The sequence below is a fragment of the Dipodomys ordii genome, unplaced genomic scaffold (assembly GCF_000151885.1).
Source record: "Dipodomys ordii isolate 6190 unplaced genomic scaffold, Dord_2.0 Scaffold70, whole genome shotgun sequence".
Lineage (NCBI taxonomy): Eukaryota > Metazoa > Chordata > Mammalia > Rodentia > Heteromyidae > Dipodomys > Dipodomys ordii.
The window spans coordinates 8,473,784-8,499,798 of record NW_012267286.1 but is presented as its reverse complement, the minus strand read 5'-3'; the positions used below and the strand labels follow the sequence as shown (position 1 = coordinate 8,499,798).

At 38.0% G+C, this 26,015-nt stretch overlaps 1 protein-coding gene across 5 annotated transcripts in view; it reads left to right on the top strand.

Moving 5' to 3' along the window:
* Nucleotides 1–26,015, top strand: part of Npnt (nephronectin) — a 59,865-nt gene that overhangs the window by 21,131 nt on the left and 12,719 nt on the right. For 2 of the 5 annotated variants that reach the window (XM_013023799.1, XM_013023798.1), the window contains 6 exons: nt 274–366; nt 9,982–10,101; nt 11,460–11,579; nt 13,258–13,392; nt 13,686–13,808; nt 15,041–15,436. In XM_013023799.1, coding sequence (XP_012879253.1) covers nt 10,029–10,101; nt 11,460–11,579; nt 13,258–13,392; nt 13,686–13,808; nt 15,041–15,436 — 847 coding nt within the window. In that variant the 5' untranslated portion in view covers nt 274–366; nt 9,982–10,028. Of the gene's footprint in view, nt 1–273; nt 367–5,263; nt 5,357–9,981; nt 10,102–11,459; nt 11,580–13,257; nt 13,393–13,685; nt 13,809–15,040; nt 15,437–26,015 lie in introns of those variants that run through there. The other 3 variants (XM_013023801.1, XM_013023802.1, XM_013023800.1) reach the window with 2 other exon arrangements.

The following is a 26,015-nucleotide window of genomic DNA, read 5'->3' as shown; positions in this document are numbered from 1 at the left end:
TAGGATTGTGCATAGTTTTGTCTTTATAAATCGTTTTGTTCATTTTTCTATAAGCAAGTGATATCTACACCAAACATCCACATAAGCACATACATGCTATGTTTGTGTGTACTGTGTGCAGGTTCTGTAGGAAATAAGGACTTTATAACTTTCTACCATTCCATTGTAAGTTCTTCATTTTTTTCTTTAATTACCACATAAATGATAGTATGAATGCTTTATAGGTCTCATGATGCTGACCTAAATATAATGTACAATATTCTTTTTCCACAGCTGTGTGCCAACCTCAGTGCAAACATGGAGAATGTATTGGGCCAAACAAGTGCAAGTGTCATCCTGGCTATGCTGGAAAAACCTGCAACCAAGGTAGGAAGACACCTGCAAATCATCTCAAACCTTGATTCTTGACATAAAGTTTTACATTCTCATTCCAGTCGAGCTATTTTTCCCAGATATGTGAGCTGCCATTTTTTGTTCATAATTTTATAAAATATGCAAAAGTAATTGAATGTTGGTATGCCCCTTTATTCTCTAACACCAATTAAAATGTGTTTTGAAGAGGAGCCTCATTTTATCTGCAGTGGTAGGATTCTTACCACTCATTGGGCTTGTTCTTCTACTAAGGAGTTGGGTCCTCTTTGGCAACTTCAGACTCAGTTTGTGCTCCCTTTGAACTTTGAATACTGAACTCTGGGCACTTGACTTAAAGTTTGATGGTCACTTCCAATAGCAAGCCCATTGACCATGTGGAAGAGTTAGGAATACTCCTCTGAGATTAACTTAAGAAACAACTTTGAAGAATCAACATCAGTTGCTTATATAAACAAACTTGTATCTGATACAGTCTCACAGGAATTTTATATGTATTATCTATTTTTATCATCATAAACCACTAGACAGTAGGCCTTATTATAAACAAGGAATAAATAATTTATCAATTGTTTTGTCTTTTTCAGTTGAAGAGACTAAAGCTTTTGGATAATATCATGCTCAGTTTCACAGAATTAGCTGGTAAAAGAACTGATGTGTCAACTTAAACTTACTGCTTGTGAAATCCATAGCCTTGCTATCATATTAGTTTGCGATGTAGGAAATACAACTCGAAATGTGACCCCCCCCACTTTTCTAACAAGTCAGATTAATTTTGCTCATGAATTTCAACTATTAGGTATAAAAAAGCTAGAAATAAAGTTAGCTGTAGATTTTATAACTTGAAGAAAAAGATGTGTTGTTATTATAAAGGTGGGGTTATATAGGGGTTACAGTTTCATAAGTCAGGTAACCAAATTTTTTTAAAAAATAAAATCATATTTTCTGTCACTTTTAAATGCCAGATGAAGTGGATGATGTGAGATCTCTCTCTTTCTCTCTCTCTCTCTCTCTCACTCTCTCTCTCTCTCTCTCTCACACACACACACACACAGAGGCACATGAGGAGTTCATTTCAACATTTCCACTAATGTAAACAATGTATTCCAATATATTCTAATCAAACTCGCCTGTTCTATTACTTTCCCCACCCTGTTTCTCCTTTATTTTTTTTTTATTAACTTCCATTAGTTACACAGAGAGGAATATCATGGTTACATTGCCACATTTTTACAACGTATTTCATCCAGTCTCATCCTCTTTAGTACTCTCCATTGAGAGTACTACGTGGGCAGTAGTCATTCTCACCATCTTCCTTAGCCTCCCTATTGACTATATTTAAAATATAAATAATTATTCATTAGATGAAATCTATGCTACCCAAATGTGACATATTCCAGTAGTAGGAGAAGCTATTATTTTAAAATATGTTATAATCTGTTATTTTTTCTGTTTGTTTTTTTTTGGGGGGGGTCCGATTGTGGGACCTGAACTCTAGGCCTGGGCGCTGTCCCTCAGCTCTTCAGCTCAAGGCTAGTGCTCTACCACTTGAACCACAGTGCCACTTCTGGCTTTTTTTTTCTGCTTATGTGGTGCTGAGGAATCGAACCCAGGGCCTCATGCATGCAAGGCAAGGGCTCTACCACTGAGCCACCTTCCCAGCCCCAACTTGAGTTTCTTTTATATCACCAACATCATCATCATCATTATCACCATCACCATCATCACCATCATCATCATTTCTAGATCTGGAGCTTGAACTAAGGGTCTGGGCACTGTCCCTGAGCCTTTTTGTACTCAAGGCTAGTGCTCTATTACTTGAGCTACAGTGTCTCTTGAGGCTTTTTCTGAGTAGTTCATTGAAGACAAGAATCTCACAGACTTTTTCTGGCCAGGCTAGCTTTGAACCATGCATGATCCTTAAATCTCAGCCTCCTGATTACCTAGGATTAACTAGGATTATAGGTATGAGCCACTGGCACCTAGCCGTTTCTATCTTATGACACTCTGTTTTTAACTTGGAATTAATCAAATGAACATGGTAGTCTCTGGAATAAGTAGTGTTTTTATTATCTCAGTTTAATCCTCTAAAAATCCATTTTATCTTTTTTTCTCAGCCTAAGTTTATATTAAAACCTAGTGTATTTTTTAAAGTGGTACATAAAAACCATCAGAGGTTTCATGAATGTTTTGACACTATAAAACCTTGATGTATTAATACCGAGAACTTATTAAAGAAGGCTATTAAATAGTCACGTTTGGAGGTGACAGAAAAACTTACTTAAATTTATTTACAGGAGCTATATTAATTCTACACAAACACTAAAGTTATTATTGGAACAAGGGTTCATCACTCAGCATATCTTCTTCTCAGAAAACCAACTCTTATTTTTCTATTAGAAAAGAAAATAGAGCTGGGCGCCAGTGGCTCACACCTATAATCCTAGCCACTCAGGGAGGCTGAGATCTGAGGATTGTGGTTCAAAGCCAACCCTGGCAGAAAAGTTCATGAGACTCTTATCTCCAGTAAACCATTCAGAAAACTGGAAGTGACTCTGTGGCTCAAGTGGTAAGGTGCTAGCCTTGAGCTAAAGAGCTGAGGGACAGTGCCCAGGCCCAGAGTTCAAGCCCCACAACCGACCAAAAAAAAAAAAAAGAGAAAGAAAAGAAAACAGAATATTCTAAGTCAAAACCTTGCCTCCCAACCCTTATTCCTTAGGGAGAAGAGGGTTTTTATTAGTAACCAAATGACTTTAAAATCTGCACCAATAGTGGTAACACTGACAATGTAACTTCAAGCCTAGTCTTGAAAACACAATCCCAAGTTAAAACACCCTTAACGTGTTTTAATCGTCCATTACAAAACAAGCAATTGTGCCATGTTTCTGATGGGAAAGCCCATGCATCCTTTCCTGGATTTCTGAAAACGATTTCTGTGTAACTTTCATAGGCAAAATGCGTATTAAGTATTTGTGAACTGAATGAATGATTTGTATCCTGGTTGTTGGCGCTAAATACCATTGGAACTTGAGAGGGTTCCATGGAACTGTCTGGTGCCAGCGCTCTGACAGTCTCTGGATTCATAGGCTGGGGGAGCCCTGCAAGGTGGAGGGTGGCTGTGGTGAATGACTTGAGTGTTGACCTTGCTGAGAGACCATAAATGTTGTCACAGCAAATTGTCCATGGCTACTATGTAACAAATTACATCAGACTTTTTTTTTTGTTTTATCTAGGCCCTTATGTTTTTAATAAAGTAGAAAACATGCCTCAGAGATATGGACAGTCAAACAGAATATGTTTTCTGCAGGATGAAAATGTCAAGAAGCTGTGAATTGGAAATGATTTCCTAGAAGGGGAAATTAGCTTTTGATTAAAAATAGGTTTGGGTAGAAGGCAAGTATTTGCTGAGAATGTTTCTGCTAGTTACATACTTTTAACTGCTAACCCTGGAGAAACATAGTTGGCAGAGAACACCGCTTAAATAAATGACAAGTGCCTATCCAGTGCTTTGAGAACTGCCAGGGGCACTGCCAGAATAGGAGGGCAAGCCACACTTTGCAGCTGGCTTTATTTAATAGCTTTGCCACAGGCTTAGGCTTCTCTTGGGGACTTTGTTTTCCCTGAGTCAGTTCTGGGTCTGTTATGCTAAGATCAGATATAAAGTCATAGTTTTGGACTAGCCAGTACTCTATCTGTCAGGCCCATGATACCTTTCAAAGTAGATGAAAATCTACTCCAACTAGGACGAGATGATTGTTAATCATTTGTTTCCTGCTTTACATTTTCTGGTAATTTTATTTACCATCTCTACCCATATAAATGTCTTCTCCTTCCAAAAAATGTGACTACTGCTATGGATAATGATCTTTTTGTAACTTTCTCACTGGGGGATTATTTTTAGCATGAAATATACCATTATGTAGTTTTAGAAATAAATCGATTTTCTGAATTTGCCACATATTTAACAAGGATTCCTAAAGAAACAATTTATAAATATCAATTACTAATGTTTTCACATAGTTTGTTTCGCATGTTTCTTATGTTTTCTTAGTTACTCATTCTAAGAGGAGAATCAGTCTTGGGTAGCATAGAATCAGACGTTACATTTTGTTGTACTCATCACATCCAAAATTTGACTGTTTTATTGGCATAACTTCAAGTCTCTTACCCTAACTTTAATAGTTACATATACCCTTCACTTTCTGAAAGATGAATGCTTTCCACCACAGAAACCAATGCTTATTTGATTTGGATGTGTTGCTGGTTAATAAAAGAGAACATAATTGCTCTTCGATCTCTACTTTGAATTGGATTCATCTTATAGTAGTTTGGTAAACTAATAAAGGCAATAGTGAACACATTTTGCATAAAGCTTCTGACTTAACATATGTTCTAATTAAATGTGACTTAAATATGACATATGTTCTATTTAATGAAAACATAGATATGCTTCAACTTAAAATCAGAAAATGGTGCATAATTTTGCACTGTTATATGTTGTAACAATACAGGAAAAATAAGTCATTTAAGACTTTAGTATTCTTGAACAGAGCAGGTTGATTGTAATCAATATTTGTATTATTCTTTTGTTTTCTCTTTCTGTTGATGACCCAAATCATGCTTTAAAAGTGCTCCTTTGTTTGTTGTTGTTTTTAGAAATCATATGAGAATGATGAACTATTCACATATAATGTTCATGCAGTCTTGGAGAAGCGAGATGACTGCATAAATATTTAGGAAATTTACAATAAGGAAATTGTGAAGTGTCTAAAGAGTTATTTTTTTAAGTTTATCAACTTTATGTAATTGTATAATATATACTTGTGAAGATTTTTAGGGCTAAAAATGACATCAGTTCAAAGCTGACTCTTATTACCTTCTTCCTGGTGTGAAGACCAGCCCTTCTACCCACCTTCTTTTGACCAAGGCAGTGAGCAGCCTGTTTTCCAACCCCTGGATCATCAAGCCACAAGTTTACCTTCAAGGGGTGAGCGTGCATTGTCTAGGTGGTCTGCCCTTCCCACCTGCACCTGCACGGCTTCCTGCAGTTACATTACTTCTTGCAAATGTTCTGAAGACTAGCCTAGGAGTTGCTAGCCTTCAGCCTGAGCATGTGAAGCAAATAGCCCAAATGGTTACCTAGTGCTGATTCTCTGTGCCCAGAAAAGCATGGAGCCTTTCCTCTCCTTTTACTGTGTCATATATCACTTTTCTTCTTTTCTGAGTTTTGAAATATTATCCAGATATTGGGTCGCAAGATAAGTAGATGAAATGAGGAATTTCAAAGCAACTGAGATGAAGGGTTTGGTTCCTTTTTCCAGGTAGCTGTTAGACATAATTTAGTTTTCCTCCCCTTCCTCTGTCTGAGGCATAGAAATTTAGTTTTATCTAGAAATTAACTACACTTTAGCTTCTTTCAGTATGCATCTTGTAATAAAATAAACCTTAATTTCTGGTTTCAAATAGCTAATTTGAAACCATTTAAAGTATTTGGATCTCAGCAAACTCATTGGCATCACAGGACAATAATTCTTGCCCTTTTGGCTTGGAGCATTAGTATCATTGTAGGACCACAAAATGATGAATGTTTTCACTGTGCAGGAAAATTTTGTAGAAAAGTAAGTGGGATTACAGTTCTTTTACGAGATTTTATTTTCATATCCACTCTTAGGTTTAAGAACTTATAACTTAGTTTATGTCAGAACTGAAATAAAATACAATTGTGTTAAATATTTTCTCTACTGATAGGGAACTGGATATAGTTATACATGTTTGGCCCAAGGAATCAGAACAGTGGGATTAGATTCAGTCCTTTATAATTTATTCCAGGTATGGCAGTTGACATACTGTCATCTGTTTGTCCATGATCTCCCTTTGTCGAATAAGGTAAAGTTGAAATCATTTTTCTGAAATATTGACAAGTGTATGCCTCAGAGAGAAAGAAAAGTCTAGGTGTGTTAAAATTACTGAAAGATTGTCCTTAAAATTACATTGGGGTATCTTTTACAGCAGATCTCTTCCCGTGTTTTTCAAGCTACTTGTTTTAGTGTTGGCATGCTCATAAAATTTCTGATCCTTTTTTCAAGAGTAATAATGCTACGCAGCTTGCAATTCTGTTGTGGACCAACTCCTTTCTTGCTATCTTCCCCTCGCCCCACCATCATTGTTCTCACCAAGCTCTGAATTTACCAATATGGTTAAATGTACTTCTGATGGTAATGCTCCTTAGGAATATATGTATATATACACATATATGTATGTGTATATATATGTGTATATACATAGGTATGTACATACATATAGCTACGTATATGTATGTATTCAAATATTGAGAATTCAGAATACTTTGAATATTTATATTCAAATACTTAAAATATTTGAATGTAAGTGGTTTAATTGTAAATTTCTATCTTTTGATGTCAGCTAGGTACCTGATAGCATTTATTAAATTTATCATAGATCTTTCCCTGATGATTTATGCTTTATTATGAACTCCCAGAAGGAGCAAGGTTAAAGTAAGTTTAAAATAAAAAAAAAATACTCAACCTCTGTTTCCTAAAAGTGAGTATAAGGTCTCTTACTTTTAAGATTTACTTGAGACAGTGTGTATCAAGGAGAATTTTCATGGTTTTTATTTCCTTCTTCTTATACAATCATTTACTGTAATTTGGAGATGCCATTTTTCAATTTCTGACTTAGTTTGATAACAGCACATTGTTGCTAGTTTATAGTATGATAAATTGTAGTAACAAGCATAGCATTTATCGAAAGCAGAACACCCTAATTCAATTTTATAAGCCTTCAGGTCTGGAAAATAGGTAACATAATTATAGAAATTGCAGGCAGTGAGGTTACTTACCAGGATATCAAATGTGTATAATGTTTTGGAGTGCCCAAAGAAAACTGATGTTTTAATAGATATTGATAAACATGGATGACTGTGGGTCCTATTTTGTCATGGCTACAGTAGTTTTGGTAAAAGTCATTGTGCAGTTTTTAGGAGACACTTGTGTGAGATCGATGGGCCATGATGGCAGTCACTGGGGATATTAATACCATGCATCTGTCAGAGAATGTCATACAGTCCATCAACGGCTCTTAGAAGGCCGCTTTCTCAAATTGCTTTCCATATGTTTGGATACTTATGTACATATTTAATAACAGGTAAAATAACCAATAAATCTCTACATGCACTCATTTCCCATACCATTTCATAAAGTAAGTCCTAGATTTTTCCCAATGATGACGGTTGGTTTTTATTTCAATTTTAAGACTCCTAGCCCCAAAGTGCTTTTCCTATGGAAAGGGCAGGATACATTTTCATTAAAGCCAGTCTCTAAGACCACTGGCAGCCCCAATCTGGATTCTCATAGCAGTAGCTAAGGGGCCTCTGTTTTTGGCTAACATTGGAGCCAGATGGTAAAAAAGCTGCCTCAACTGGGTGTCAGCTTTAGTCCATAGGAAGCAGTGTCTGAAGAGATTTTCACCAGTGTGAATACTCCTTGTTCCTAAGCTACGTGAAGTTGTAAACATCTAACTAGTTCCCATCAGGCATCTACAGAAGTTTCTAGAACCATCTAAAATATGCTTAGGGATTTTAAATTCATACTTCAAAAATCCATTAGTATGCTTTAAAGATTTACAATTTAATCTTTTTTTGCTTGATTCTACTCTATTGTTACAGAGAAAAAATTTAAATACAAAGCTTTTCTCTTATACTCAGATTTAAGTATTACTTCCAGTAGTATTAATCATGGATTGATCAAAGCCAGGTATGACTGCAGGACAGTGTTAGTGGTGATAATGAACTCCTCTGAGAAGATGGGACAAATTTCTCTGACTCATACTTTTAATAAATACTGCATACAGGTAGAGCAACTTGAGAATGGAGGAGAATTTCTGCTCAGTCAGTTCTCCTGGATTATTGATCTGACAAAGGGAGAAAACTATTTTTTTTTGGCTCTGCAATCTGCAAAGCCCCTTCTATGAAGGAAACATTTTGAAATATTTAAAATGTTCTGTTTTGAAAAGCCTTGACTAAGTAAGGCATAATAGAATAGAGAATTGAAGAAAGCATAAGAAACAACAAAAATATTTGCTTTAATTTACCTTCCCAGAATTTTTTTCCAGCTGAAGATTTGCTTATATTTGTGTTAAGAGTAGAAAAAAAAGACCATGTAGAAAGTGATTATGGTTTGAAAATATTCTTAGAGCCATTCTTTATTTAGTGGTTTTAAAACATATTGAAACTAAGTGATTTTCTGCAGTAAAATATGCAGATTTTAAACATGAACAAGTTAGGTTTAAATTCGATTATATTTGAAGACAACTTTTTAACTAAATATATTGGCTCTATTTCTTACTCAGTGACATGGATTAATTGATAATTGAATTATGCTAATCAGGTACTTATGCTGGTGTTTCCAGACAAAGTAAACATGTGGTCACATTTCTTTTTAATGAAGTTTATATTATGGGCATTATTATGTCAGTGTTCATATGTCATTGTGAATTTTATATTCATTAGAGGCAATGTTCAACTTGAGTTAGAAACTTTTATAATGTAGAATTCATTAATCCATTTCATATTGATATTTAAGCCAATAAACACAAAAATGTATTCTGATAGTCCATTATGTTTGTCCATTAGTGTTTCCACAGTCTCCTTTAACTGCCACATAGTGAAAATAAATTAGAGGTTTCTTTTCCTAATTTATTTTGTAACCTGAATGTATATTAAAGCAATAGGCTGAATTTTCCCATTTAATCTGAGATCAGTATAGAATCTCCAAATTTGAACAACAGCAAAAATCCCACAATAATGATTACTGTAATTTATGTAGTTTTATCCTCTGAAAAACATAGCCATTTTTTGAGAATATCAAGCAGTCTAATGTTTAATATAGCTACCTTGTGATGTAAACTATACTCATATAATAATACTTCCTTTAAAGAGACAAAAGAATTGAAAGTAACATGATTATCAAAAACAGATTTTGCCAGGCTTTAGCTCACTCTGTAATCCTAGTACTCAGGAGGCTGAGATCTGAGGATCATAGTTCAAAACCAGTGTGGGTGGGAAGTTGGTGAGAATCTTCAGTTAACTACCAAAAAGCAGGAAGTGTGGAGGAGGTGTGGCTCAAGGGGTAGAGCACTAGCTTTGAGCAAAAGAAGCTCAGGGACAATGCTCAGGCCTTGAGCTCAAGCCCCAGACATCTCCCCTCCCCCCCCCACAGATCTAGCAGTAGAACATAGGAGTTTTAGCATATTTGCAGCTGGAGAGATGATTGAGAGAGCATCTTTTAACCATGAGGAGGTGAGTATGCTCTTTCTAGGGATGAAGAGGCAGATGCATACTGGTCAGGAGATTCGTCCTAATGGTCCTTTATTTACAGAGAATCACAAAGGTCATGGTGACATGTGGCCACCATTAGTATAGAGAACAGTTAAGAGTACGTGAACAAGCTTTCTCTCACATAATAATGGTTCCAGAAAAGTCCTCAAACTGCTTTTCTCCTTTATGTCTTTGTATCAGGAAGCGTTTGAAATATTGTGTGTTAGTGCTGAGGAGTTGTGATTTTGTTTTTCTGCATCAACCCACATTCTTTTCAGATCTAAACGAGTGTGGCCTGAAGCCTCGGCCCTGTAAGCACAGGTGCATGAACACATTCGGCAGCTACAAGTGCTACTGTCTCAACGGATATATGCTTATGCCGGATGGCTCTTGCTCAAGTATGTCAAGAATCTTAACTGCTTTCTAAGGGCTTCGGGCTTGAATTCTAGCATGCTCTGGTAGCATGCCTTTGGGAACGTGGCCTCTTGGGTCCGTCCAAACAGGATGTGTGCATGTGTTCATAAGTGTGCCTAAGGAACTGAAATTCAGAATAAGAGGTACCCATTTTAGATGTGTGACATTCTTTTACTGTGGATGCCGATTTTGAATTGACTTGGAAATGATGTTTAGAATAGAGATTGCAAAATGGAGGGCAACATTTATCCCTGTGTTCTACTTGTATGTAGAGCTATTATAGGTAGAATTTTTTAAAATGACTGATTATTGAGATACTGCTCAGAGAGAATCTATCGGGTTGGCTGTGCGTTTATGAACATAAATGCCTTCTCACTTCATTTTTATCTTTGGTAATAGTCTGAAGATTTTAAGTTTCAGAAGTGAACAAAAGAAATGCATATATCATAAACGCAGATTTGATGTATATTTTTCACAAAAAGAAGTCGATTTTTCTACTAATGTTAGAATGCATTTGTAAAATGGACAATAATCTACAACTCTGCCTAGCTGATGGATGAACTGAGCTTGTGTTTTTATCATCTTCAACAATTAATGACTTAATTTTTATTTTTATCAAATGACCCGTTAACGAGGCTGTATTTTATAAAGTAAAAAAGTAAAAAAGACTGGCAGATTGTACTTATCGCTCTATATAAATAACAAAGGAAAGTTTTGGAATGGCGTGTTTAGCAGTAGGTGGTAGGAACACAGAAGCCTTCTGATACAGCAAGTCGCTGAGACATCTGCCCTCCAGAGATATTTCATGGGTGATTAAGGTAGTTATTTGGATGTTTTGGTTAAGAACAGCGCTTAGACTGAGTAATCTGGAAGGATACCTCAATTTTCTACTTTCCTTGGCCACTGAAAAAATTTCCAGATAATCTGTGTGAGTTCGAAGTCTTATATGTGTCTTTAAATTCTTTAAAACATTCGAATTTGCTCCAGATGATGGTGGGAAGTCTTGCCCTTTGCCCATTTTTAAACAAGTAAAAAATTATTACCATATGTTAATCACATCAGATATTGGATTTTATATATTGTCATGTATCTATGCATATATATGTACATATATATATATATAATGTTGTTTGCTATATTTCCCCCACACTCTGTCTCTTGACCTGCTTCCCACTCCTGGTATCTCCTTCCATTTTCCCTCTTTTTAGAAGGTTCGTCAATGGAGGCCTCTTTGTTGTCATTATTGATTCATTGTTACTGACTCTGGACAGGTGAAGCACATAGTTATTTAAATTACAGATTGTTTCCTAGCCCTCTGAGTCAGCCGTCGCTCTGTTCTCAGGTGCACTAACGTGCTCCATGGCCAACTGTCAGTATGGCTGCGATGTGCTGAAGGGACAAGTCCGATGTCAGTGCCCCTCCCCTGGCCTGCAGCTGGCTCCGGATGGGCGGACCTGTGTGGGTAAGTCCAAGAAGCAAGCCCTTCTGTCCACAGTCTCTGCAGGACAAAGGCAGACAGTAGAAGGTTGAAGAAAGGGAAAAGACACTCCCTTACACTAGCTGCTAGCTGTTTCCACAGAGGACTTCTGTGAATGGTCCATAGGAACCTTGTTTCCTCAGGAATGGAGGACAGGAGGAAACTCTGGGCAGAGCAAATCACATGTGCCAAGGCCCTGAGATTCAACAAAGTACAATGTATAGGAAGTCAAGAAGAGCCCAGTATTTCTAGAATGTCCGAGGCAAGTGGGAACAATGAAGTAGCCAGGCTGAAGAGATTGATGGGGCTAAATTATCTATTACACCACAGGGTTTAGATTTATTTCCTAGGAAATTAACATGGCAGTATAGACCATGGCTGAGTCTGTTACAGTGTCAAACCTGGCTCCACTAGATCTTGACAAGTAACTTTAGTTAGGCAAGGAACTTTCTTACGTATGAGTTTGCATCTCTTTATTAAAGTCATGCTGTACAGAACCATTTTGAGTACTGGATGAGACCCTGTCTTCAGAGACTAGTATGGTACCTAGCATGTGATCAATATGACATGAAGGTACTAAGTAATCAAGAGATTTACTGAGCAGCTTCTACCTTCCGGACATTTCACTAGATATACAGTAATGATAGAGTGGATCTTAATGAAATCAACATTCTAGTCAGTGATTAGACAAAAGAAGTAAGAATTGCTTAAACTATGCTCAGGGCTAAATGTTAACATGAAGCAATAAGAGAATAACCCCCTAGAAAGGGTCTGTTTTAGAAAGTAATGGTCAAAGAAAGCCCCTTACACATATGGAGAATCTGCCAACAGGTGAAAATATTGCCGGCTACGGCAGTAAGAAAGAAGTTGGCTTGAGTGGATTTTGTAACTTTATTTTGTTTTCTTTTTAAGACAGACACTCAGTAGCCCAGGCTGGCCTTGAACTCTTGAGGCTCTGTCTCAGCCTAGAGCGCTAGGATTACAAATGTCCACTGCCACACGTGGCTTTTGTGAGGTTTGAAAAGAAGTAAGTCACTTAATTGAAGAGCATGAGTAGGTGGTGTCTTGAGACACAAGCCAGAGTTATAGATGAGGAATATTTATTGTAGGTCTTCCAAAATGACATAGAGACAAATATAAATTTAATTCAAAAAGTGAATAAAACACTTAAAAGGTTTCAAGCATAATAATGACCTCATGTTGTAATGGAATTATTTTGATAGTTTGGTAGTGAATACTTTGGAGCAGGCAATACTGGCAGCATGAAGACCAGTGTGGAGATTCCTCCAACTGTGTGTGGCTGGTGACTGTGGCTTAGAAATAGGGTTATAGCAGTGGTTAGGCTTAATAATTAATTGTTGAGAAGTAGAATTAACTGAACTTGATGATTTTGGAGTTAAGGGACTGAGGATTGTCAAGGATGACTCCTTGAAGTTAAAACCTTTGCTTCAACTGTGTAGACACAGTGTAGTATGTTCTAATTCAGGGTATGAGAAATCACAGCTGGCATTAGCGGGATGCAGGGATTTGGAGATATGAAATTTGTGTTTGCTTTTGAGCTACTGTGTGTCAGGCAACAGTGGCTGTCAGTTATTTGTCTTAAACCCACACTGTCTGAACATGCCCTCGTGCGTACTAAGATGTAATTAACTTACGTTTCTAGATGTTGATGAATGTGCTACAGGGAAAGTGTCCTGCCCCAGATTTAGGCAGTGTGTCAACACTTTTGGAAGTTACATCTGCAAGTGTCATAAAGGCTTCGACCTCATGTACATTGGAGGCAAATATCAATGTCATGGTAAATAAACTCCATCATTGTTTTGTGTTTGTTCTATCACTGGAATGTCTCTGAGCCACAGTGATGGTTGGGATGTTAGGGATGGGGGAAGGGCATGGGCAATGAATTAAGACAAACCAACCAATGTTTAGGTAGTTCTGGATACAAATGTTATGCTATTTTTTTCTGGTTTATCTGCTGGATTTATGTGGACCTTTGCATTGGAAAAAATAGTTTTTGATCATGTGTGTGATTTTGCATGTCATCACACCATTTCTTAATGAAATTACTCCTTCTCCTACCCGCGAATGCAGATGTAGATGAATGCTCTCTTGGTCAGCATCAGTGCAGCAGCTTTGCACAATGTTACAACGTACATGGATCCTACCAGTGTAAATGTAAAGATGGCTATGAAGGCGATGGATGGAACTGTGTGTGTGAGTAACACTTGTTTCCCAGCAGGAAATACAGGATTACATAAATGCCGTTACTGGGGAAGATAAAGAATGTATTAGTTATCAAAGACATATAATGTTCACAGTTAAAGCTATTAGTCTCTGTTTTCTAAAAACAGCAAAATCACTTGCTACAGTATTTTTTAAAATGGAAGTCTCAATAATATATTCTGATCTTAAAATTATAGAATTTTTTTGACTCTCAGCTGCTTCCTTTAGCAGGAAAAGCATGGTATAGTCCTCCCTGAGAAATAGCTATATTTTATGATACTAGTTTGAATATATTCTTTATTTTTGTTCCTTCATTCTACACTTCTCTACTATTGAAAAATAATGCTAATATGAATCTCCTCTACATTCAAAACTGCTTTGCTGAAGGTTTTATAAGCTATGTTTGGAGTAGTGGATTAGATAAACATGAAAAAAATACACACTAAGATGAAAGCTTTTACAAACCCAAGCCACACTCAGCATGCACTTCACATAGCACTAGATAATTTTTAAAATTTCCTAAGTAAAATATTTACTGAAAACCACGGGGCATAAAACCATCTGGATTAAAGGGGCTTTTGAAGGGTCATGTAGCCTTCACCAGGCTGAGGTATATCATTCCAGGCAGATTAAATATTGATGTTTTTGGTGAAGATTGCCAAGGGAAAAGATTCCATAGATGATGATCATAAACTCTGAATTTTTCGATGTAGAAAGCAATTGTATAAATTAGTAAGGGGAAAGGAAAGTCAACTATGAAAATATCTGTAGAACATTTAGTCATGAATTGTCTATCTATATGAATGTAGGTATGAAAAGGATTAGTCTTTAGAAAATTCTAAACACAATTTAATAATATGCATGTAGCATAGGTGAACTTCATTCTGTACCTTTCTTAGATTGGAAGGAACTAGAAATGTCTGCATTGTTCAAAATCTTGTCAATTGATTTTTGTTATCACTGCACAAATATTTAAAACATTTTGTATTTCAAAAAGTAATACATATTCCTTATAGAAATCCCAGTATATTTTGCACACATTGAATTTCTCACCCACACATTTGCTATTAGGAATGTAACAGGATCCACAATAGGTAATAATCTAAATGTGGGAAGACCAGTTGGAATGTGGTCTTTCTGTGTGGGTGCATGCATTTTATAGTATAATGTCTTTTTAGACAGGAATGGTTACATACTAACGTAAATCTGTGGATTTTTTTCAGATATTCCCAGAGTCATGATTGAACCATCAGGTCCAATTCATGTACCAATGGGAAACAATACAGGTTTAAAGGGTGATGGAGGACATACGAACTGGATTCCGGATGTTGGAAGTACAAGGTGGCCTCTGAAGACACCGTATATTCCTCCTGTCATTACCAGCAGGCCCACTGCTAAACCAACAACAAGGCCTACACCAAAGCCAACACGACAACCTACTCCACCACCACCGCCACCACCTCTCCCCACAGAATTCCTAACACCTCCACCACCGCCGACCCCAGAGAGGCCTTCCACCAGAGTGACAACCATTGCACCAACTACCAGTACATCAAGTGGGATTACAGTTGACAACAGGATTCAGACAGATCCTCAGAAACCCAGAGGGGATGTATTCAGTAAGTTACACAAATGTTTCTATGGTTTTTTTTTTTTTTTGGTCCAGTCGTGGGGCCTGAACTCTGGGCCTGGGCGCTGTCCCTCAGCTCTTCAGCTCAAGGATAGCGCTCTACTACTTGAGCCACAGTGCCACTTCTGGCTTTTTTCTTTTTGCTTATGTGGTGCTGAGGAATCGAACCCAGGGCCTCAGGCATGCAAGGCAAGCGCTCTACCACTGAGCCACCTTCCCAGCCCCTCTATGTTTTTTTTTTTAATAGGCTCTTTGTGGTGACATTTCAATCCTAGGCCTTGTCTTAAATAAGAAACAGATAAAGAGAAACGCTAGATAGGCCATATATCCCTACTGATAAATATTATAAAGAACTATGTAAAGAAACGACGGAACTGAGGAAGTAGGAAGGACTGTGTATAGAAATGGAAAGACTGGGAAGTGGAAATGTGGCTCAAGTACCATCTTTGGGCAAAAAAGGCAAATGAGAGTATGAGTCTCTGAGTTCAAGCCCTAGTGCATGGGCACATATGTGTGTACACACACACACAAGGAAACGAAGAAGAGAAAAGGAAGGAAGGAAAGCGAGAAAAAGAGAGAGAAAGAAGGGAGAAAGAGGAAGGAAGGGAGGAAAGAAGAAAGGAAGAGAGGGGAAGGAGGGAAGGAAGAAAGGAAGGATAGACTAATAGATATCATCATAGGGTAGTCCAATATGGGAATTATTCTAACAGAGGTAGATGTATTGAAAATTCTTAAGCGATGAGAAACTTACTATTTAACTCTTTTGTGTGCGTGTGCTTATCCTGGGGGCGTGAACTCATTGCTTGGACACTGTCTCTGAACTTTTGTGCTAAACACTAGTGCTGTGCCACAGTTCTACTTATGACTACTAAAAAATGGGTTGCTAATTGGAGATAAGAGTCTCATGGACTTTACTGCCTTCAAACCATCCTCAAATCCTCAGATCTTGGCCACCTGAGTAGCTGGGATGCCAAGTGTGAGCTACTAGCGGCTAGTGTAACTTTTAATCCAATGTTCATTCAGTGGACATTTTTTGGTAGCACTGGGCTCTGAACTGCCTGTTTGTCAGGCAAATACCACTTTAGCCACAACCCAGTTCCCTCCCTCCCCTCTCCTCTCCTCCCCTCTGCTCCTCCCCTTTGGTTATTTTTAAAATCAGGCCTCACATTTATGCCTGGGATGACCTTGAACTGCAGTCCTCTTGAGCTCTACCTTCTGAAGAGCTAGGATTACAGATAATGAGCCACCAGACCCAGCATCAGTGAACATTTTCCACTGTCCACTAGAGTGCCACATCTTAAAGTAGGCATTGGACTTGAAAAGATAAAACAGAAAAACTTATAGTGCAGTGAGAAAAATAATCACCGAGGAAATACCTGGTACTTTGTTCACGAATGAGATTCCTGTAGGACATTATGGGAGGGGAGAGAAGGAATATCCAGTCAGCTTTTGGGTATGGATTATTCAGGGGAAGGGAGACTTCCTGATAGGAGAAAAGGGGGTTGAGGTAAAGGAGGCCTTGTTAATGAAGCTAGCACAAGAAAGGCCCGGAAGAAGGAAGCATTTTTGCATAGGCTTAGAGGTTCACATCCTGGAGAGATAAAAGAGGGGGGACAGCTCCCACTGTATTCACTGCCACTTGTGATTAGCTCTAGATTGGAGCTACTTTATATCCAAGACTCCCACATTTAAAAGGGAGGTGGCACCAAGGAGGTCATGCTAGAGGCCACATTCTCAATGAGAAGAGAAGTTATAGAGACAAAATTTGTGGTTTTCATCCACTGTTTGGTTCCGGTATGTATTCCTTTGTTCTGTATTCCTTTGTTCATTTTTGTTAACTTGTATTTATATTTACTTCTCTCCCTCCCTCTTCTTTTTTTACATAATATCAGTTTTTTCTTGGTCTTTACCCAGACCTTCCATGGTGGAATCAAATTTTGTGCCTTTCATATTTTATAGAATACTGATGTTTTAATTCTTTAAAAAAAGAAAAATAGAAGCTGCCGTTCGCATGTATAAAACCCATATTTTTTCTCCCTTTTAGGCTTTGGTCTGTTTAAATAGAGATGAAAGAGTCTCTAATTCTGTTGTGGTCATGTACATTTCTGGGAATCAATATAATTTTTAGATTATTTGGCAATTTAATGTAAAAAGGTGTTCTAACATAAAAATACATTTATCATTTGGTTAAATATTAGTCTTTAAAAGCCTCTCCATTATTCCTATCCATAGCTACACATAAGTGAATTCCACATAATGGTAAGTTAGAAGGATACATTTAGGCAGATGCAGAGTTCCAGTGATTCTTAAGGGCACTCGTTGTAAGAGAGTGTGATCTTAAAGACATGCCTGGGAGAGGATTAGCTTGGTCCTGTGCCAAGGCTGTTGCATGCCACAGATAGTGGTGCTGCCTTTAGACATGCCTGCCAGAAGTGAAATTCCACTCTCACTTCATCTTCAGCCATAGCTGCTCATTAAGTTGAGCACACAAGGAACTATTCTGGACACTTCTTAACTTGTCATCTTGTGGTTATAGCATGCATTCTGAATAAGGGAAGGGCTTTTAATCCAGAAAAACATGACTAGTCTGTATTCACAGTGAACAGAAAAAAGAACCTAACGATATTTCACCTCAACTTTTTTATTCATTGAGGATTTTTTTTCAGATGACTTCTTAAGGTACCCTTCACAACTCTCAAATCTCAGAAAAGAATTTGGCTGTCTTTGCTTTGTAAGTTTTTAGAATTATGTCTATAATTTAACAGGCTCCTGTAAAGAGGAAAGATGTTTTTCAGTAGAAAGGCCTATTAAATAGAGTTTTTCTCTATCATTTGTGTTGTCCTTTGAGAAAAGACTTAAAGACATTTTAAGAAAAGAAGTTAAAAAGGCCAGCATTAGGTAGATGTAAAATACAACAATGTGCCTATGCATATGTTCATCTGAATCATACAAAATAGAAGAAATGTGTCACCAGTCTCAGTTGCTATATTATTGCAGAACATGAGAATGCATTGAAATTCCAAGAACCAATCAATAAGAAGGAAAAAAGTTTCCTTTTTACTGATTTGTACTTTGCTGCATGATCAATGAAATTGTTTCCCCTCTTCCCTTCTACAGAGTTTGTAGTCTCTAGCTAGTTTGTTTCCATTGTTTTTAGTTGTGGAAATACTGTGGTCTCTTATTTCTGATTCTCAGTGGTGATGAGTGAAAAGATTGTTTCTTCTAAGAGGTGAAAAGGTCTTCAAACCAGTTTGTTCTCTTGTAAACAGCAAGGCCCACAGAGACCCTGAGGAGATGCCTGACATCTCCGTGAAGATTACATTTCTGCAAGTGTTTTGAAGGAGTGAATTGTTACTGCTTCTAGGTCAGGATCTGGTGCGGTGAATTCTGGAAGTTTTCAAAATTTGTATTGATTTATGTTTTCATTGTATCCTATAATGGCTGATAAAGAAAAAAACACATTTCTGTCCAGCAAATATACAGATTTAAGTTGAACCTTTATTTGGCTATAAAGTATTGCGTTTGGTTTCTTCATTTGCAAATCCTGAATCATGATGGTATACACCTCAGTGGATAGCTGTATGAATTAGATGGAAAGGTACATGTGAAATTCTTACCTTGATGCATGATTTAATATTTATTTCCTGTTGAACTAGTAAAGCTGAAGTCATTTGTATAGCAAGGATAGCATTTCCTCATTCAGAATAACTTTGGGTTGTAATCTGAAGGTCCGTATATATGTATATGTATTTTGGAAGTACTGGGATTCGAACTTAGGGCTCATGTTTGCTAGGAAGGCACTCTTACCACATGAGTCACACTCCAAGCCCTTAAGCATCCTTTTATTTTCTGATGCTTTTTATTATGGCTCATTATCACTTTAATACTATTTTTGGATAAACATCTTTTGGAGACAAATTGATTTGCAAGAATGAGCTATTAAATGAATAGAAAAAATAAATATGAAAATGTACTACTTTGTATGTCCCTTGCTTATTACCAAGTAATTGGAACACTGTGTTTCATTTAGATGTTTCTAGCACCACATTAAGCAGGTGTGATGTTAAAATAGAGACACTATCACCTCAGCTTGTTTTCTGGGAAAATAATGACAATTGCCTTCTCAGAAATGAATCTGTTCAGATGACAAATATGATGAAGAGGGTCTGATGAATATCAGATTAATCAGACCCTCTTCATTAAATATTCTTTTAGTGAATGTTTTGATATCCACATTGCTTCCACGCCTCTTTCTAACCCACCAAGGAGTTAGTGCCGTACTCAGTCCAAGAGCCTTACAGTGTTGATATGACACCTGTGTGCAGGTATCCACTTAGTCCTAGCAGCACAGCGAACCCTCATGGTTCCCTTTGGTTTTGAACTGGGAAAGAGAGAAAAGGCTGTTGGATGTCCTCTTGAACCAGAGAAGTTGTGTTACAGTCTGGTCCTCTGGTCATGCTTAGAGAAGACGCATCATTTATATATCCTGTTCTCCTGGACATTTGCTAGGCAGTGCCATGGGGTTGTTCTGAGAATTTATGGACGACATATACAGTACATAAAGGAGCAAGAGTTGTGTCACGAAGGTCAGGCTTGTGACTGCGTAACTGTGTCTGCGTTCCATCTTTCATCAGAGATTTGATTCTTTTTCCAGTTGTCACCACTCCCAGGCAAGGACTCTTTTGAACTCTGTAGATCCTTTCTATGGGATGGAAATAATGATAACAAGATCTTATTCCTGTGGGGTTCAGAGAACCTTATTGCTAGTAATCAACACATGGCTAAGAATTTCCTCTAATGTGGTTAAAAAAAATCACAGAAGCTCATTTCTAGTCTTTCTATTTTCTTCGGCAAAAGTTCTAAATCTGAAAGGAGAGAAAGGGGAGGGAGGGAAGAAGGGAAATGCTGTCTCATAAAACCCATCATTCATCTCTATCCTCCAGTCTGTGGTCTTAAAAATCTCTAGGTGTTTTTTTTTGTTTTCATCTGAAAGAGCCATTCAAATATAAAGATAATTCCATATGGACCTTTCTCTTTTTGTAAGTCTAGAAGGTATTTAGGAAAGTGGTATCTGTAACCTTTTATTCCAACAGCAAATGCCAGAATTAGTCTGGATAATGTCATAGGAACTACTTTAGAACAGTAACTGAATTTGCAAAGCTACCTTTAATAAATAATGCTTACAGTTTGCTATCATTGCTCTTGCAAGCATTTTGGTAGTGGCAAGTATATATGGTAATATTTATATTACTTCTCTGTTCTGTGCTTACTTTTAAAGTCTTCTGGATAAAAATAGACAATTGGGCATTTGAAAAAACTCTTTTGTGAACATAGATTATATATTAATATTATATTTCTTGGAGAAATATATTTAATACGAAGTTCTTCTAAGACGTGCTGTTTCTTTCTTTCTTTCTTTCTTTTGGTCGGTCATGGGGCTTGAACTCTGGGCCTTGGCGCTGTCCCTGACTCTTCAGCTCAAGACAAGTGCTCTACCACTTGAGCTGCAGCGCCACTTCAGGTTTTAATTGGAGATAAGAGTCTCATGGACTTTCCTGCCTGGGCTGGCTTTGAACCATGATCCTCAGATCTCAGCATCCTGAGTAGCTAGGATTATAGGAATGAGCCACTGGTGCCGGCTATTACTTTTCTTAAAATCTATTACTTTTTACAATTTTGTGTGCTGAAATCTTTTACCTTGACAGATTACTTAACTAATTAATGATATCTTGCTGGAAAACAGAAATACAACAAGGATTCTGGGCATGATCCCACAACCTGTAATCACAGCTACTCAGGAAGTGGAGGCAGGAGGGTTGGAGTTTGGGACCAGCCTAGGCACAGTTAGTGAGATCATATCTAAGAGTAAAATCCAAGCAAAGAACTGAGGGGTGTGGCACTTACCTAGCAAGCATGAGGCACTAGATTCAATCTCTAGTACCAAAATCAGAAAGGAAAAGACAATACATTGAGATAGACAGTGCTACACAATTTCTCTAGTTATTCTATGCTGCACATTTTTGGCTAATATTCACTTTAAATGTACAATATGCACATTAAAGTGTATTTGATATTTTTATAGCTGGATTGTTGATAGGATTCAGAAGGTCTAATTTTAGAGATTCAAAGAAGAATAAGAGCAGCTGGATGTTTGTGGCTCATACTTGTAACCCCAGCTACTCAGGAGGCTGAGAGTTGAGGGTTGAGGTTTGAAACCAACCCATGCAGGAAAGACTATGAGACACTTTCCACCAATTAACCACCAAAAGGCTTGAAGTGGTAGAATAATAACATTGAGCAAATAAGCTAAGGGACAGTGCCCAAGCCCAGAGTTCAAGGCACAATCACACACATGCACACACACATGAACACACACACACACACACACACACACACACACACACACAGAGGAGAAATGCAATGCTAACGACCCAAGTCCCATACTTCCTTCCTTCTATTTTATCCACTTGTATAATCAGCAAAAACAGCAGCAACTTATTAGTTGACTTAGATAACTATAACCCCTCTGTACATCACTTTGACAATAACAGTAACTAAATAAAAAAAACAGCAACAACTAGGGTAAAGTACAAGTTCAAGAGCTTGTTGTAAGGGCTGTGAAGGTGGCTCAGTGGTAGAACGCTTGCCTTGCATGCATGAGGCCCTGGGTTCGATTCCTCAGCACCACATAAGCAAAAAGAAAAAAGCTGGAAGTGTGCTGTGGCTCAAGTGGTAGAGCGCTAGCCTTGAGCTGAAGAGCTGAGGGACAGCGCCCAGGCCCAGAGTTCAGGCCCCACGACCAGACTTCCCCCTCCCCAAAAAAGAGCTTGTTGTAAAACAATGAATATACTGTTCACGTCATGGAATCTACATACATTCTAGAGGCAGACTTTCCAATTCCCTCAGATAGTGGATGCCTTGAAGAAGTAGTATAAGATTATTCAGATATGGGGGTGGGGAGTAGAGGACTGGTTCAGCTAGTCCAGGGAGGATGAATGTTGAAAAATCTGTGAAAACTATTGCTTATACCGACACATCAAAGATGAGTTACTGTGAGCTAGGGCCCAGGAGAATGAATAGACAACCATCAGTGTCACTGCAGAACTTAACAGAAGAAGCAGCAGTGGATGAGAAGTGCACCAAATGAAACTGGAGACGCATGCAGACCTGTTGATGTGTTGTACTTTATCCTCTCAGAAACAGAAACAGGAAACCTCTGAGGGCTTTAACAGCAGAGTGACAAGATCAGGTATGCATGTGAAAATTATCGTTCTTCTGCAACATAAGAAGAAGAGGAAAGTGGGTCTCACGGGGCATTTAGCATTAAAATGAACAAAATAAAGAATGAAGATAGACGTCAGTGGCTCATACTTGTAATCCTAGCTACTTAGGAGGCTGAGACACGAGGATGGTAGTTCGAGACTCTTACCTCTAATTAACTAGCAAAAAGCTGGAAGTGGCTCAAGTGGTAAGTACCAGCCTTGAAAAAAAAGTCTAAAGATTTCAAGCCCCCAATACTGGCATGTAGTATGCATATATGCATGTGCATGCATTTGTGCACAAACATACACACATGTTGCTATAAAATTTTCTTCAACATTTTTCTATTGGTCAGTGTTACATCCACCAAAAAGTATCCACGTCTATTACACCTCTCAGGTACTTGCATGACTAAATAGGAGTATGCAGCTCTTAAAGCAAGCAGGGCCCAGAGGAAGACAGCAGCCACAAAGAAAGAAACAGCCCAGTTGGGCACCGGTGGCTCTCACCTGTAATCCAAGCTACTCGGAGGCTGAGATCTGAGGATCAAGGTTCAAAGCCAGTCTGGGCAAGAAAATCCGTGAGACTTATCTCCAATAAACCAGTGCCCAAAGTAACAGATAATGAACAGGTCTTTAAATTCCTTAGATTGTGTCCCAGTGAATGGTAGTAAATGTATTCATGACCAGCCACTGTCAAATTAAGTAGCTGTTGGAAACTAGGTTTTTTTTTTTTTTAGCTTTATATTTTTTACAAAGCATTTGGTGCTTTGTATGTTTCTACATGGGGATATTTTCAGTTTGTTCTTTTTGAGAAGTCTAGTCTCAGCCTCCCCCGTCTTCTCTACCTTATCCTCTGGTCCTTTCTGTCCATCTCAGCATCCTCCAGCCAGGATCAACACCTTCTGTAAATGCCCAGAGCACTTTCTCAACACTAGCTACCTGAAGCCTCCCTTTTAGTTGATCTCAGTACTATCGTTTCTGCTCAGAAACCTCCGATTCTTCCCTCGCTCAGCATAGAGCCTCGTTGGTCACCCCTGATAGAATAAGCCCTGGTGCCTGGACACCTTGGTGCCATGCGGTCCTCTCATCCATACGAAGATCATTTGGGGTTAAGACATACCTCAGTGGGAGACATACCTCAGTGTTAGGTAGATTTATGCACTTGGCTGTTGTACATAGGCCTTGAGTTTAATTCCCAGCAAAACACAAACACACACACACACACACACACACACACACACACACACACACACACTTATTTGTCACTTAACTTTCTTTCATCTGGGAAGAAAAAGGCTTAGAAAACTGTCATGCTGCCCTTAGAATATGTACTGCCACAATTGTGCTGTTAATATTCAGAGATGATTTGTATGTTACTGGAGAAGAGAACAAAAGCATGTTTTTTCTCATGTTTTTTTACGTTTTTGTACGTCATGAGAAATGATGCATACTTCCCCACAATTTTGTAATATTCCTCATAAATATAGACATATTCTCCCTCTCAGAGTCTCCAAGTTAAGGAAGGAAAGCTGTAATTGGGTGTCATGTTGGTTAGCCATTGGTGGTACATTGAGTACTAGAAGAGGTGTGTTCCTAGAGCTTGTCTGCCTTATATCCTAGTATCTCTCTTTTTTCTCCATTCTTCTTCTAGCAATGTATTTTTACAACTATGTATTTGTGACAATATATTTTGTGACTATGTGTTGTAAAAGGGAGGAAGCATCACCATTTTAACTTTTGAAATAAAAAGGAAAAAACAATATACCAGAAGTGGTAAGCTAAAAACACTAAGTGCAAATATGGGATTGTCAACTTACAAAACAACAACAACCCTTCTTGCTAAAAATAATAGGAACATGGAGAAAAGAACCCTTTGAGTGACGGTGGGTTTCATGGCGTTCTATATCTTTGACTCCCTGCCTTATAAAAATAGAGCTAATTAATTTAAGGTCTGGCAAAGAAAAGGGAGTGTTCCTTGGCCTGTGGCCAAGAATGTCCCTCACTACCCCGAACATTCTCAACAGATTCCCCTGCTTTTCAACCAGTGCTCTAGGCCATCCTTTGGCATTTGTCTCCTTCCTGGCCCTTCTCAAAATTCAGGATGGTAGTATTCACTTTCTCCACATTTAATGTCTGCTGCTCCTACCACAAGTCAAGCCGCCCCTGACCCATGTCCCGTTGGTCTTGCTGGCTCTGCTTACCCCATCCCCCAAGTACCCACCGCAGGCATCAGCATTTGCTCTGAATACATCGGATGAATGAATAAATATGTGATTTAAATGAGCCAATTATTGTTAAGTGGATTCTTAAGCTCTATCCCACTTGTGTTGTTTAAGGGAGTGTGATGACAAAGAACAGGGGTTTCTGACAGGATCTTTGCCTTCACTCCGTAAACACTTACTTAGTGCCTGTCACCAGGTCAAGCCCTGGAAATGCCTCATGAATAAGATGTGATCCATTCCCTCTAGAAACTCAGAAACTAGCCCAGGGGACAGGCATATATATGTATGTGTGTGTGTGTGTAAATATAGTTTCGTGCAATCGTGCAAGAGAGGTGTGTACACAGAGCTGTTGGTGGACAAGGAGAAAGAATTTACTTCTTCCTAGGGCATGAGAGTTTGCAGGGAATCAATGCTATTTACGTTAGGCCTTGAAAAAAAAGGGGAAGTTTGGCAGGTTAATTAGCAGGAGAGAGCACTGGGGTCACAGACATGAAAATGAATGGCATGTTTGGATAGCAGTGTGTGTTTTGATGGGATGGGTTGTAAATCCTGCAGCAAGAAGTTCGCGTTTGATCTTAAAGGAGCCAGGGACCTGCTTAAGAGATGAAGGCTATAATACACATGTGTTAGTGCTCAACAATGGGCAAGAGTCCTTTGGGAAGAAGTAGATGCTGTGTTTAGAAAACACAACCTTTCACTTTAGCAAATTAGCAATTAGCTAAAAAAAAAACCTTAGTTTTAGCAAAAAAAAATCTTAATTTACATTTTCCATCAAGATGAATTCAGAGAGAAATTGTTCTTTGGAAGAAATCTTTTACAATTTATTTTTCAGATAGATTTATTTAAATTTTATGTTGAATTGTTAGACTCTTTTGTACATGATAGGTCCAAATTGTACCCAGATGTTATAACATTAAATTATTTCATACCTCTTTATTTGTGATATAATATCTAGGTCTTCCCCCCCCCACCGGCCTCTTATTAAAGATAATGCTGAATTCTCCATACCTGATTTTATTTTTTAAAATATAAGAATAAAAAACACAGCCGGGCGCTGGTGGCTCACGCCTGTAATCCTAGCTAC